The following is a 16,235-nucleotide window of genomic DNA, read 5'->3' as shown; positions in this document are numbered from 1 at the left end:
GTTTTTGGTGGTTTGTATAAAAACCACCACAGTTCATAACATTTGGTGTCTCAAGTCTGAGCCTCAGTACTTCAGGACATGTTGGTATGTATGGTGTGGTGGGGCATACATGGTATAAGGTATGCACGCTGCATGTTAGGACCAAGACATCATGGGGCCCCAGGATGCCTTGTGGTCAAGCTCTGCTTCATACACCATAGATGTGCTTTGCACTTGGCTTTGAATTAAATTTTAGTTATTGCCTGTTCAGAAACCTTTTCCTTTTGTCCAAATTTTTGTGTCTCCCTCAGTTAGTTACACTGAGCCTACTTCATAGTGTCCAGCATCACTATCCTCCTCCTCTTTTATCTGTGTTTTACCTAGAGCAGGCCATTTAGCTCGGCAAAAAGGTCTGGGTCCATTTTACAGTTCTTCTAGTTCTCACACACCACAAGTGCCCCAAAGGCCTGTGGTCCCTGTCACTGAGAGCCATGCACTTTCCAGCTCCAGGTCCATCTTTGGTGTTTGAGCCAATGGAAACAGTGGAGGCTTGCTTGCTGGTGATGGCGTACCTTCTGTAGCTGGTAGAAGAGTAAGGTTTCCTCTGTGAGGCAGAGGCAGGGGAGGCGGTCCCCTTTATATTTCATTACTGCCGTCTTGACTTGACCTTGTTCACAATGGTTTAGAATTTGCAACATTCTTGGATAGCCCCCATTCTGACCTTGGAAGCAAAGGACTGGTCCTTTGATCAGCTTTGAGATCAAGTCCTTACAGAACTTGTAAGTAAGATATAAATAGGCGTTGTTTGGTGTTGTTCCCAACTTTCATGGTTGATGTGCTTCTCATGTAGCCCCTCATCTCATCCATGACTAGGACACTTCAGTGTGTTCATTGTGCACTAGTCTGGTGAGCAAATTCTGTAACAGGTAGAGGGAGGACATGAGGCCAAGGCCCAGGCAGTGAAAGGCTGGGCCATGATATGGCAGCAGCAAGTTGCTGCTAGGTGTTCCTATCTAACCCTTGCTTCTTGACAGGTCTTTTTTTAAATTAATTATTTTATTAATTACAGTTTATTCACTTTGTATCCCAGCTGTAGTCCCCTCCATCATCCCTTCCTGATCCCACTCTCCCTCCCTCCCTCTTCTCCTCCCATGCCCTTCCCCCAGTCCTCTGATAAAGGAGGTCCTCCTACCTTTCCCTCTGATCCTAGCTTATCAGGTCTCATAAGAACTGGCTGCATTGTCTTCCTCTGTGGCCTGGTAAGGCTACTCTCCCCTCAGGGGGAGGTAATTAAAGAGCCAGCCACTGAGTTTATGTCAGAAACAGCCCCTGCTCCCATTACTAGGGAACCCATTTGGAAACTGAGCTGCCCTGAGCTACATCTGTGCAGGGGTTCTAGGATATCTCCATGCATGGTCGTTGGGTGGAGTATCAGTCTCAGAAAGGACCCCTTTGCCCAGATTTTTTGGTTGTGTTGCTCTCCTTGTGGAGCTCCTGTCCCCTCCAGGTTTTTCTGTCTCCTCCTTCTTTGATAAGATTCCCTGCACTCCACCCAAAGTTTGGCTATGAGTCTCAGCATCTGTTTTGATACCCTGTTAGGTCGAGTCTTTCACAGGCCCTCTATGGTAGGCTCTTGTCCTGTTTCCTGTTTTCTCCCTCTTCTGATATCTGAGTGAGGATTGGTCATTTTACCCAGGGTCCTCCTTCTTGCTTAGCTTCTTTAGGTGTACAGATTTTAGTATGTTTATCCTATATTATATGTCTGATATCCACTTATAAATGAGTATTTACCATGTGTGTCTTTCTGCTTCTGGGATGCCTCACTCAGGATGATCTTTTCTAGTTCCCACCATTTGTTTTTAATTGCTGAGTAGTATTCTATTTTGTAAATGTACCACAATTTCTGTATCCATTCCTCTGTTGAGGAAAATTTGGGTTGTTTCCAGATTCTGGCTATTTCAAATAAAGCCACTATGAACATGGGTGAGCAAATGTCCTTGTTATATACTTGAGCATATTTTGGATATATGCCTAGGAGTGGTATAGCTGGATCTTGAGGTAGCACTATTCCTAATTGTCTGAGAAAACACCAGATTGATTTCCAAAGTGGTTGTACAAGTTTACATTCCCACCAGCAATGGAGGAGGGTTCCCCTTTCTCTACATCCTCTCCAGCATGTATTGTCACTTGAGTCTTTTTAATATAATTTTTTATTTATTACAATTTCTTTACTCTATCCCCAGCTGTAGCACCCCCCTTTGTCCCCTCCCAATCTCTTTCTCATCTCCTCCAGTGCTCTTTCCTCAGTCTACTGAGGAAAGGGAGGACTCCTCCCCTTCCGTCTGACCCTAGCCTATCAGGCCTCATCAGGACTGTCGTCCTCTGTGGCCTGGTAAGGCTGCCCACCACTTCAAGGAGAGGTGATCAAAGACCAGCCACTGAGTTCATGTCACAAACAGCCCCTGTTCCCCTTACGAGGGAGCCCATTTGGAGACTGAGCTGCCATGGGCTACATCTGTGCAGGGGTTCTAGGTTATCTCCATGAAGGTCCTTGGTTGGAAGCTGGGCGTTGGTGGCTTATGGATTTAATCACAGTACTTGGGGAAGCAGAGGCAAAGGCAGGTGGATCTCTGTGAGTTCGAGGCCAGCCTGTTTTATAAAGCGAGTCCATGACAGCCAACACTACACAGGCAAACTCAGTCTCCAAAAACAAACAAACAAACAAACAAACAAACAAACAAAAAGCAGTGTCACTTGAGTTTTGGATCTTAGCCATTCTGATGGATGTAAGGTGAATCTCAGGGTCGTTTTGATTTGCAGTTCCCTGATAGCTAAGGATGTTGACCATTTCTTTAAATGTTTCTCTGCCATTTGATAGTCCTCTATTAAGAATTCTCTGTTTAGCTCTGTACCCCATTTTTTAATTGGATTGCTTGATTTGTTGCTATTTAACTTCTGGAGTTCTTTTTATGTTCTGGATATTAGTTCTCTGTCAGATATAGGGTTGGTGAAAATCCTTTCCCAGTCTGTAGGCTGTCATTTTGTTCTGTTAACAGTGTCCTTTGCTTTTCAGTTTCATGAGGTCCCTTTTATTGATTGTTGCTCTTAGACCCTGTGCTGTTGGTGTTCTGTTCAGGAAGTTGTCTCCTGTGCCAATGAGTTCAAGGCTCTTCCTCACTTTTTCTTCTAGCAGGTTTAGTGTGTCTGGTTTTATGTTGAGGTCTTTGATCCACTTGGACTTTAGTTTTGTGCAGGGTGATAAATATGGATCTATTTGCATTTTTCTACATGTAGACATCCAGTTAGACCAGCACCATTTGTTGAAGATGTTGTCTTTTTTCTATTGAATGGTTTTAGCTTCTTTCTCAGAAATCAAGTATCCATAGGTGTGTGGGTTTATTTCTGGGTCTTCTGTTCAATTACTTTGATCCGTCTTCTGTTTCTATGCCAGCACCATGCAGTTTTTATTACTATTGCTCTGTGGTACAGCTTGAGATCAGGGATGGAGATACCGCCACATGATCTGTTGTTGTACAGGACTGTTTTAGCAATTCTGGGGTTTTTATGTTTCCGTATGGAATTGAGAATTTTTCTTTCAATTATGTAAAGAATTGTGTTGGTATTTTGATGGGAATTGCATTGAATCTGTAGATTGCTTTTGACAGGATGGCCGTTTTCATTATGTTAACCCTAACGATCCATGAGTGTGGGAGAGCTTTACATTTTCTGATATCTTCTTCAATTTCTTTCTTCAGAGACTTGAAGTTTTTTTCAAACAAGTCTTTCACTTGCTTGGTTAGAGTCACACCAAGGTACTTTATGCTATTAGTGGCTATTGTGAAGGGTGTAGTTTCCCTAATTTCTTTCTGGTCCCTTTTGTCTTTCATATGTAGGAGGGTTACTGATTTTTTTTGAGTTAATTTTGTATCCAGCCACTTTGCTGATGGTGTTTATCTGCTGAAGCAGTTCTCTGGTTGTATTTTGGGGGTCACTCATGTACACTATCATATCATCTGCAAATAATGATACTTTGACATCTTCCTTTCTGATTTGTATGCCCTTGATCTCCTTTAGTTATGTTATTGCTCTAGCTTGGACTTGAAATACTATGTTGAAGAGGTACGGAGAGAGTGGGCAGCCTTGCCTTGTCTCTGATTTCAGTGGGATTGATTTAAGTTTTTCTCTATTTAGTTTGTTGTTGGCTTTAGGCTTGCTTTATATTGTCTTTATTGTGTTTAGGTATGTGCCTTGTATCCTGGATCTCTTCAAGACTTTAAGCATGAATGGGTGTTGGATTTTTTTGTCAAATGCTTTCTCGGCATCCAAGGAGATGATCATTGTGGTTTTTCTCCTTCATTTTGTTTATATGGTGGAATATGTTGATGGATTTACGAATATTGAACCACCCCTGCATGCCTGAGATGAAGCCTGCTTGGTCATGGTGGAAATATCTCATGTGTGTTCTTGGATTCGGTTTGTAAGTATTTTATTGACTGTTTTTACATCAGTGTTCCTAAGAGAGATAGGTCTGAAATACCCTTTTTTTGTTGGGTCTTTGTGCCGTATAGGTATCTAGGTGACTGTGGCTTCATAGAATGAAATTGGTAATGTTCCTTCTGTTTCTATTTTGTGGAATAGTTTGAAAAGAATTGGAGTTAGCTCTTCTTTGAAGGTTCAGTAGAATTCTGCGCCGAAACCATCTGGCCCTGGGCTTTTTATCAAAGGAAGACTTTTGATGACCATTTCTATTTCCCTCGGGGATATAGGACTATTAAATCTATTCACCTGATCTTGATTTAATTTTGGTAAATGGAATCTATCAACAAAATTGTCCATTTCATTTAGATTTTCAAATTTTGTGGCATATAGGCCTTTGAAATAAGATCTAATGATTATTTGGGTTTTCTCAGTGTCTGTTGTTATGTCCTCCTTTTTGTTTCTGATTTTGTTGATTTGGACATTTTCTCTCTGCCTTTTAGTTAGTTTGGCTAAGGGTTTGTCTATCTTGTTGATTTTCTCAAAGAACCAGCTCTTGGTCTCATTGATTCTTTGAATTGTTTTCTTTGTTTCTAATTCATTGATTTCAACTCTGAGTTTGATTTTTTTGCACTCGTCTATTCCTCTTGGGTGTGTCTGCTTCTTCTTCTTCTTCTTCTTTTTTTTTTTTTAACCCCTCTAGGGCTTTTAGGTGTTGCAGTTAAGTTGCCTGTATGAGGTTTCTCCAACATCTTTCTGAAGGCACTTAGGGTTATAAACTTTCCTCTTAGCACTGCTTTCATTGTGTCCCATAAGTTTGGGCAAGTTGTGCCTTCATTTTCACTGAATTTTAGGAAGTCTCTAATTTCTTTTTTCTTTTTTTCCCTGACCAAGCTGTCATTTAGTAGAGTTGTTTATTACCTTGTGTATGTAGGCTTTTTGTTATTTCTGTAGTTGTTAAGGTCTAGTTTTAGGCCATGGTGGTTTGATAGGATAGGGATTATTTCAATCTCCTTGTATCTGTTGAGGCTTTCTTTGTTCTTGGCAATTCTTAATTTTTAATTTTTGAGAGATTACTAGGGTATTCTTTATATATCTTATCATTTATTACAATTTGCTCAATTTGTATCCCAGCTATGGTCCTGTCCCTCACCTCCTCCCAATCCCACCCTCCTTCCCTCTTTTCCCTCTATGCCCCTCCCCTAGTCCACTGATACTTGAGTTTCTCCTCCTCTTCTATATGACCCTAGCCTATCAGGTCTCATCAGGACTGGTGGCATTGTCTTCCCTTGTGGTCTGGCAAGGCTTTATACCCCCTACCCAGGGGGAGGTGATCAGAGAGCCTGTAATTGAGTTCATGCCAGAGAAATCCCCTGCCCCCCTTACTAGGGACCCCACTTGGCTAAGCTGGAAACAACCTAGATATCCCTCAATGGAAGAATGGACACATGAATTGTGGTATATTTACAGAATGGAATACTACTCTGCTATTAAAAACAAGGAATAGAGAAAAAGGTATCAGATGGGTCTGATGCTCTTTGGGTGGATGACACCTAAATGAACATCGGTACAAAGTCCCAATTTATTTCTAATATCAGAGATCAGACCTCTACTCTTGCCTGATGCGTCTAAAACAAAAAGGGGGAACTGTAGAGAGCTGCGGAATGCTGTGCCTTAAAGATGGAGCTGGTTTCCGCCTTCCACCTTCCCGATGGTGAGTGCTCTCTGTCACGAACAATTCCACATTTGGCTAAGGCTGAGGATCTGGCTTGCTTCCATGTATGTGGACCTATCTGCATTGCCCACGTGGCACACCTGGGTTGGCTACCCAGAAGCTATTTAAGCTGTGGGCTGGCTTTCCCCAGGGTCAGATGATTGTTCAAGGTTCCTGAATAAACTGCATTGAAAAAAAAAAAAAAAAGAAAGAAAGTTAAAAAAAAAAAAACAAGGAATAATGACATTTTCAGTCAAATGGTGGGAACTAGAAAAGATTATCTTGAATGAGTTAACCCAGAAGCAGAAAGATACACATGGTATATACTCACTCATAAGCGGATATTAGCCATATAATATAGGATAAACATACTAACATCTATACTCTTAAAGAAGCTAAACCACAAGGAAGACCCTAGGGAAGATGCTCAATCCTCAATCAGAAGGACAAATGCGGTAGACAGTGGAAGCAGGAGAAGACAGGGAACAGGACAGGAGCCTACCACAGAAGGCCTCTGAAAGACTCTACTGATTGAGGTATTGAAGCAGAGGCTGAGAGTCATAGCTAAACTTTGGTCAGAGGGCATGGAATTTTATGAAAGAAGGGGGAGATAGAAAGACCTGGAGGGGACAGGAGCTCCCAAAGGAGACCAACTGAGCCAAAAAAAATTAAACAATAAAACAAAACAAACAAAAAAACCTGAGCCCTGGGGACCTGCAGAGACTGATACCCCAACCAAGGACAATGCATGGAGAGGACCTAAAACCCTAGCTCAGATGTAGACCATAGACTCAATTTCTATTTTTAAAAGATGGGAGAGACTTGATGATCCTTGTTCCTGTATATACATGTCACATGTGTGCATTTTATTAGTACAATAAGAAACCAGGAAAGAATACTAAAGATATCCAAACTGAGTGTTGTGTGTGTTGACCAGTTTACCAAGATGTAGGAAAGGGAGTGGGGTTTGCACAGGTGAAGGACCCTACTTAAGACTTTCAATTCTCATACACAGTTCAAGCCTAGGCCGGGACCTTTTCCTTGCTTGCCTGAGCCCCCATCCCAGCCCTCAGGACTTCTCAGCTGAGTCAGAAATAAAGGTCAGGTTTTAATGTTTCCTTCAGGAGAATGGTATCTAGTTTGAATGTTTTAGGTTTTTGTGCATGACTTGGAGCCACTGCCAAGTTATTAGAGGGTTACTGAAATGTGTGTACAGATTAAAGTCAGTATGCATGTAGTTATTCTGATTCAGCATTTTCTTCAGAACTCTGGCAGACAACTTGGTACTTGGCAACAATCAGAAAGCACATGCACGTAGTTAAAAAGTTCCCAGTTTTGATTCGGTACACTTCAACCGTGCATTGTCAATACTTCCTTGAATAAGTTCTACGTTTCAGCTGTGAGTCGACTATTCCATTCTTACAAGTTTTTCTGATAACTGCGAATCTGCTATTCAATACTTTAACCTCAAGGTGTTTCCCTGGTGGCTTGGTCACTAATTATCATTCTTAGATTAAATGGGAGTTTGCTTCAAAATATTCTCATAACTGGACATATCTGATAGGTATGTGTTGCAGTTCCCAAGTAAATCATCTATAATCACCTTGTCAAAGTAGATGTGCACCTACCCAGCCTTTTGTTTATATAGTGGCATTCTTTATACTTCATGGGAATATATTTCCTGTTTTTTTTCTCTTTAACTAACTATCGCATGCTATAAAGGTTGGTATAATCAGATTATTGGGCCCATGTTTTAACATTTTGCTTGTGTTTAGGATAGAAATTATGTGTGTAGCAATATGTTTTCTAGAATGTGTTTACTATGCTTCTGTTTAATTTGTTACCATCACATTCACTCCCCTGCCTCACTGGGGATGTGGGCATAAGTGAGGTAGTTGAGGATTTTGTGCTTCACTGTGGTAGGCTTTGGTCAAGAAGTTTGGGAGGCACCCCCCTTGAGTGAGGCAAGGGTGTGCTGAGCCATTCGTTTGAATGAAGACGACTCACAACCATGGCTTCATGCCAGCAGGCTGTGTGGGAGCTCATCCGTGATAATGTTCTGCAGTAAGCAGGGCATGATGATGCACGCTTGTGATCCTGGCATCTGGGAGGCTGAGGTAGGAAGATCTTGAAATCGAGGTCAGGCCGAGCTACATGATGAGATCCTATCTCAAAAAAAAAAAAAGTGTTCAGAGAACAGGTACTCATGTTATGTTTTTCACTTCCTTTCTTAGGATGTAAATGAAGACCCTGGAGAAGATGTGGCCCTCCTTTCTGTCAGTTTTGAGGATACTGAAGCCACCCAAGTGTACCCCAAGTTGTACTTGTCACCCCGAATTGAGCAGTAAGTATCAGTGTTATTGATATCATGAGCCAGATGCTTCTACTTATTAAGCCATTTGTCTGTTCCTTTTATGACATGTGAACTCTTAAAATTGCTTTAGTTTTCTTTTCTTAGAATCTTTTTATTGAGGGATTTTTTTAAAGGTGTGTGTGTGTGCGTGTACACAAGTACACACACCTGAGTGTAAGTACACCGTTGCAACCACGTGCCAACAGAAACCAGAAGAGGGCATCAGATCCACTTAGTTTCAGGCAGTTGTAAGCTGGCCACCATGTGGGTACTGGGATCTGAACCAGGTCCTCTGCAGTAGTGACCAAGGCTCTTAACTGCTAAGCCATCTAGCTCTGGGTTGAAAGTTTTGATGGTATAGTACATACAGATAGTATTTGAAAGTATAATCTTTCAGAGAATCTTATTCATGAAATTTATGGTCAGTGTTTTGTGCCGTTGAGTCCTTGAAAGAATTGTAGGTAGACCAAGTCCAAATTCCTACTCTCTTGGGGCGTCCCCAGGGCGTAGTTGTAGCTGAAGATGACCGCTGAATATTATCTGACCTAACTTATATGTCTGAAACTATCAGAGTTATTTGTGAAAATATAACCAGTTTCTTTAAGATATTGAGCAAAAGTTAATCAGAAACAGATAAACATAATATTAAAAGTAGATTAAAACAGTGTTTGAGTTCTTCCTTTGTTAGCACTTTATGGTTTTATGCAATGTCCAGTCATAGTCAAAACAGTTTGCTGTCATACTTGTATTCCCACCAACTAGCTAGCTCTTCTCTTTAGTACTGAGTTTTATAAAGACTCGCTTTACAATGTCCTCATCGATGGCTTTAGTAGCTTATTCTACTTCAAAGGAAGCTGAGGTTTATTGAAAATGGATTATAAGCAGATTTGTTGGGAACTTCTGACAAGACACATTTTTCATCAACAGAGAATTTTTTGCAGGTTTTGACTGAAATTCATTATTAAAGTTCTCTGTAAGGCATTTGGTCAAGGTTGGCAGATTTTTGTCTGAGAGTAGATGTGGTTCCCATCCAACATTAATATTCTAAGCCGTTTTCATATTCTCTGACCCCAGTTGCTTTGAGTTATGAGTCATGGACACCCCGTTTACAAATTGATATGATGCAGCTGCTTATACCCAAATGTAGGAAATTGTGAAAATCAGTACTGTGTAGGCATTCTCTCATTTATATATCTTTGATAACAACTGGAGTGGGATTTTACAGTAGCAGGTACTATATCTTGCCCTGCTCAGCAAATGAATTTTTAACTTAAAATACTGACCCATCCATGTTAATAAAAGGCCATCAGCTGAAGGCACTAATGCTGTCTAAAATGGAGAGGTTCTGCTTTAAGGAGAGCTGCATACACCTAGATTCCGGCCCTTAGCGACCTATTTAATAATGTTATTCTTAGAGTTATAGTAAGTGCTATTCATAGAACATCAGGTGTATTGCCGGGCGCTGGTGCAGCCCTCACCCAGTAGCAGCTGTTAGTGTTGTCACTTTTGCTGCTGGAATTCATGACAAGTGAATGAGTGAGTGGGCAGTCAACAGGAAAGAGAGAAGTGGAAAGGATGGGTCTGACATGAATACACTCTAGTTCTGGACACTCAGTTTGAACCTAATGAGTTAAATTCAGAGAGAAAGTTAGAGAAACACATCCCAAGACATCTGAGAAATTAGTATAATACCTTAACTATAGACAAGCAATTGCCCTCTCAGAAGAATGTTGTTCTATGGTAATAGGATGGAGTGTAGGTCCTCAGGCAGACACCAAGTTCTGCTTCTAGGCTGTACCTCCAGCCCAGTGTTGGCTTTTAGTTAGAAATCGTATCTCACTACATTTCCCAGGCTGATTTCCACTATTAGTAGCCAAAGCTGGCCCCCACTTGGAAATTCTCCCACTCCAGCCTCCAGAGCTGCCAGGATTGCAGGCCCCATGCCACTAAGCCTAACTAGAAAGGCGTCTTTGTTCTCCTGAACTGAAGCCAGGTTATTTCTTTGAAGTGATGGTGCCTACTTTGCAAGAAAGCTTGATATATATATTTCCTTATTCCAAACATCCAAGATGTGGCAAGACAGTTCAGTAAGGGAAGGTACGTTTCAAGTCATTTTTTCTGTTTCTAAAGCTCAGCTCTCTTAGGTCGAGTGTGGTGGCACACACCTTTAATCCCAGCACTCTGGAGGCAGAGGCAGGCTGATCTCTATGAGTTTGAGGCTTCTGTCTACAGAATGAGTTCCAGGACAGCCAGGGCTATACAGAGAAACCCTGTCTCAAGAAAGCAAAAACCAACCAACCAAACAAAACCTGAGCTCTCAGTGTGCCCTCCTAATGTGGAGGACAGGCTATAGATTATCTTTCCTAGCACCTTGTTCTTGTTCCCCTCACTGATGTGTTTGCAGTTCACTACTCTCTTCCTACTGCACCTATGCTGGTTGAAGGTGTTCCTTCTGTGTATGCCATCCTTTGTAGTACCCCCCCCAGGTGGAATGCACATGCTTTAGGGCTTTGTTCAAATGCCCTCCCTACCAACACTGCCTCTGAGCACAGTTGACCCTCCCCCATAATACTAAATTTGTCTTCATCTTACCATCTACTGCCGTGTGATACACATTTCTCTAATCCTTTGCTGATCTACACACTCCTCAGAGTGATGAATTAGTGTATCATTCCCATCGTGCCTTCCTTGCACAGCAGTGGCTTAATTTTGACTGTTTTATAAGTCAGTATTTAATTCTAACTCCCAATTTGGAATGGCTATACTGAAAGCTTTAAACTTTATTTATGGTTAATACAAATTCACCTGATGTAACTATATTTCTAATACTAAAGTAAGCAACCAGACATTACTGTATCTTCAAGTGGAACTTCTCAAAATAAGACTTAAAAAAGGGTTACAATGAAGAATGGTAAACTATTAATTCCAATAGTTCCCAAACCCCTTATCTTGGTTGTAAGTTCTGGGGATCTCATTTACCCACAGTCCACTGAAGTTTGAAAAATACTAAACAGAAAAGTATAGAAATACACAATTCATAAGTTTTAATTTAATTTGCACACCATCCCGAGAAGTCTTATGAAGTCTTGTGTGGTCCTGCTCCATCTTGCCTAGAATAGGAGTCACCTGTTTGTCCAGCTTTTCCATGTTGTACATGCTCCCTACCTGTTAGTTACTATTTATGTCTTAATTATCAATCAGATTGACTGTCATGGTATCACAATGGCTGTGTCCAGGAAACCCTGTTTTACTACATAGTGGCCCAAAGTATAAGAGCAGCGGTGCTGGTAGTTGCAACATGCCGACAAGAAGCCCTGACTTGCTTAAAGTGATTTCATTTAAGGTGGAAAGGTGAAATTTTTCAACTTACGGGCTGGACATGGTGGCTGGGCACTGTGCCTGGGCATGGTGGCACATATGTTTAAACCTCAGCAGGAAGAGGATATCTGTAAGTTTGAGGCCATTCAGGAGTACACAGGGAGACTCTGTCTCAGAAGAAGAAGAAAAAAAAAAAACCCACAAAACCAAGTTTTCAACTTAATAAGATGAAAAAGCCAAAGGTTGAGGCCACTCAATTTTACAGAAGACAAATATTGTTTTCAAGAAATTGTGGTGGAAAAACCTGTGCTAGTTTTCTCCTGCACATTAGACTATAGAAATTGCTATTGGTCTGTTTTGTTTTGGTTATTGTTAATGTCACACTTCATATTAATAAATTAAATTTTGTAATAGTTAAGTATGTATGTAGCAAAACTCAGTTACAGTTCAGCACTATCTGTGACTTGAGGCATCTACTCAGGGTCCTGGAACATATCGCTCCTGGGCAGAGGAGACTGTTGTATCTTTAGCTGCATGGAAGAGGAGTAGCACCATTTCAGGAAGGAGATGGCCATGGGATTAAATTTTCAGAAGTGAGTGAAGGGGTATGGGTATTGTCTTGGACACTGTGTTAAGCTTTCATTTGTTACCTATATTTGCTGTTATCCAACCAACCCTCAGCTATCCAAGCATTGTCTGTAGGTTCACATTCGAAGAATACTTTGTGGATTCATGGGAAAAGCATCCCCAACCAGATTTGCCTGGCTGTTGCCTTAGCTGGCTGTTCCTTTCAGTTTCTGCTGTGATGCTTTCTGAGAATTCCCAAGCCCCACTCGGGATTTTGCACAGGCAGAAGCTCTAGGAAACCAAGAGCCTATTCCACATTATTATAAAATGGTCAAAAGTCTTACTTCTCCACCTACCAGTACATGGGCAGTGGGAAATTCCGGGCCTGTCTGGCTATTATCATTTTGCCCCAGCTTGCCTGTGCAGTAGGCAAGGATATAAACTAGTCTCAGAAATAGAAAAAGAAAAATACTACTGAGGGTGTTGTCATCACATGAAGGAAAGAGGATCAGTTTGTTATACTCCAAAGATTGTAACGATCTGAGTACCAAATGTCCCTAAATTAGACAAGCCCAATGAAAAGGAACATCTGTCAGATACATTGGTCAAAAACTCCCAAGCACATTATGATTTTATGATGCTCTGAAGTCTGCCTGTTTTTCCAGGACCCAGGAATAGATGTTGGTGCCTTTGACAGCCCTGTCACACATGGCTTGCATGCTCTCGTGGTGCTGAGATGCTTATTGTCTTCAAGCCTCCCACTGTGCATGTATATAGCTTGCAGAATAAACACTTCTGAAAAGAACTTTGTGTTCTTCATGCATGAGGGACATTTGTGAAATAAACAGATTTTATGTACTATACATTTGTTTCCGAAAGAATCAAAACCAGTCCTTTGACTTAGACCTAAAGTTCTGCTCATTGAAAGGATGAAGCCAGTGTGAGTTATGCAAAAAAGAAGGAGGAGGGCAAGGACAGTGAGGAGGTGGATTAGCTGTTGGTCAGAAATGCGAAGTATTAGGTTTGGGTTGCATATTAGAAAAGGGAAAAATCCTTTCTGAACCAGTTGCCTGGCTTTTTCCTGGCAGAAAAGCTGCCAACGTTAGGGTTACACCACCAGAGCCAGCACTATACATGCCATATGATCCCCTCGGCCCCAGACTGTTGGCAGGTCCCGCAGTGAGGTGAAAGGTGAAGTGGGCATCTGGGAGAGCACAGTGCTCATCTCTGAAAGGTGTGGGCTCTCTTCTTGGCTCCAGACAGTGTACAGGAGTGGTTTGAAGAAAACCAGCTTCGTCACTCCCAGTGCTGTTCTCTCTCAGTGCATGAAAAGAGGACTCCAGCCCCTGAGGCAGACCAGGTGGCGTCTTTCACAAGTACAGAATTTGTTTTTAGAACTTTTTGTTGTTAAGTTACAGTCTGCCTTGGAAATAAGTACGCAGAGCTTACCAGCTCATAAATGTCCACCCATAGTGAGGCCTGTGGGGCTCCCAGGCATGCGGTCATTCTTCAGTAGGAGCAGTCCTGCGAGAACTGACCTAGTGCAAGGCCCTTTGCTAGTGTGCCAGAGGCTGCCAAGATAAATATGATGTGGCCCTGTGCCCTACTTTGCTTAGAGTACAGTAAGAGGCATAAAATCAACAAGTTGCAACTTGTGTTTAGTGAAGAAGACACAATGAGACTTGGCACTAGAATCCCTCTATTCCCCCAGTCTCTGGGTGACAAGCATGGCTCATGTGATTTCTGGGCTCCATTGCCTCTTCTGAAAAGGGGGCACAGCTCAGTTTTAATTGTACCTACTCCAGTGAGGAAAGGGCCTTTTGTAGTGCCAAGCTCGTGGTCAGTGCCTGATGATGGGAACCCTGGAAGGTTTTTGAAGGCCTAGCTCTCCTAATGTCCTATGGTTTCTCTAGAAATTAAATAAGCAACATGGTGACAGTATATGTGTTTAGTACTTTCACATGTTCAAGTTGCTATTCTTTTACTCTACCACATGATGCTCATAATGCTGTTTCTGGCACATGTTCCATTCAGAGCTTTCCCTCCCCTGTAACCTGGTGTTCTTACACCCTTCCTGGTCACTGACAATCTCATATTGTCAACTCATTAAATTGTACTAAACTGTGTTCTGTGCTTCTATCACTTGATCATCTAAACTTTTGTCTTTACTGTTAGTGTTTTTATGTGTGTGTGTTAGTGCAGGTGTGTGCATGCCACAGCATACATGTGAAAGTCAGAGCACAACTCCAGAAAGTAGGTTGTCTCCTGCCACCTTACAGGGTCTGAGGATCACACTCAGGTTGTCAGGCATCTGGCAAGTGCCTCTGTGGGCTGAGCTGTCTCACCAAACCCCCTAGATAATCTTCTTCCTCTTCCTCCTCCTCCCTCTCCTCCTCCTCCTCATTGTCCTCTTCTTCCTCCTTCTTTCTTCTTCATCTTCTTTTTGAGATTTTTACTTTATGTGTATTGGTGCTTTGTGTGATTGTATGTCTGTGAACCATATGGTGCAGTTCTTCCGGATGCTGGAAGAGGAGGTCAGATCACCTGGAACTGGAGTTACAGATGGTTATGAGCCATCACATGGGTGCTGGGAATCAAATGCAGGTCCTCTCCAGGAGCAACCAGTGCTCTTACCTGCTGAGTTCCTCCCTAGCCCCCACATCATTGCCGTGGCCTTCTTTGTAGAAGACTCACTGGTCTTTATTTCTAATATAATTAAGATTTAATTATTTTTTTCTAATATTAACTTTTTTCATAGCTTAAAACCCTGCTTTCTAGACATTTAATGGGTATTTGTGCTTGTACTCCACTGTCACCTCAAATTCAGATGTCCAAATGTAGCAAAATGTCTAAAACCAATCTTATCACATTGAATAGGGCAGCATTTCTTCCTGATTCACTTCATGTTCTTCTGGTTCTCTTAGCTCAGGTTGCACCCCACAGGCATCTACCCACACAATCTCCCTCACGAACCAGCCAGTGATCCAGTGCCAGAATCCACTGTGTAATGCCTTTCGTTCTTTGTCATTCCTACCATCATCTGGGCCTGTCTTCCTGTTCCAGTTGCCTTGTTGGACTCTTGACTCCTGCTCTCTTTGTGTTTGACTTCTAGTTAACTCCCAGTTTTAGCTTTCAATTTATTTCTATTTGGCACAGAACTGTCACTGTCTGCTGAAGTTCCACTCACATAATATTCTTGCTCAAACATTCCTCTAGTAATTCAGCTAGCAGTCTGGGGTTCAAGCAATTCTATATGGCTGTTATGTTCACCTTTCCACCCCCATCTGGACATTACATACAGCCTGCCGTTTAGCCAGAAGTTTTGACGTTTTTTTCAGCAGGCCTGTGTTTTTTCCACATCTGGACTTTTGCTCAGACTAGTCCTTATTCCAAAGCATTGCATTTGGTCCCCTCTCCTGCAGGTCTGCAAATGGCCTGTTCATCTTTTGGGCTCTTCTTGGTGGTCATCTCCTCTGTGGAACTTTCTTAACCACCCATCACATGCCTTCTATTAAAACTATGCCTTTTTTCCTATATTCCTGACTCTCTTGGCATATTGTCTTATTAAACTATAAACTCCCTGTTATTTGAGGGCTGCGAAAGACACAGCCCATTTTCTGCCAAGCTGGTCCTACCCTACCTCCACTACCCACTAATGTAATCTTCCAGAAGGGCAGAAGTTGATTATCTCTGGTCTTCATAGTTGTTTCTCATTTTGTTCCTGTAGCTTGTAATCAGCAGCTACCTTTCTTGGTGGTTGGTTGCTTGGCCATGTTTCTGGGAGGTTGAACTTTACTATCAGAGTACTGTCTCACCTGAACACTGCAG

The 16,235-nt window shown here is 41.9% G+C and overlaps 1 protein-coding gene across 1 annotated transcript in view; it reads left to right on the top strand.

Moving 5' to 3' along the window:
• Window positions 1-16,235, top strand: part of Babam2 (BRISC and BRCA1 A complex member 2) — a 388,471-nt gene that overhangs the window by 210,176 nt on the left and 162,060 nt on the right. The window contains exon 7 of the mRNA XM_060364766.1: window positions 8,404-8,513. Within this exon, the coding sequence (XP_060220749.1) occupies window positions 8,404-8,513 (110 nt within the window). The remainder of the gene's footprint in view (window positions 1-8,403; window positions 8,514-16,235) is intronic.

Source organism: Meriones unguiculatus, chromosome 1, assembly GCF_030254825.1.
Source record: "Meriones unguiculatus strain TT.TT164.6M chromosome 1, Bangor_MerUng_6.1, whole genome shotgun sequence".
Taxonomy (NCBI): Eukaryota; Metazoa; Chordata; class Mammalia; order Rodentia; family Muridae; genus Meriones; species Meriones unguiculatus.
The sequence above is the reverse complement of the archived record's forward strand: the minus strand, read 5'-3'. Positions and strand labels throughout refer to the sequence as shown.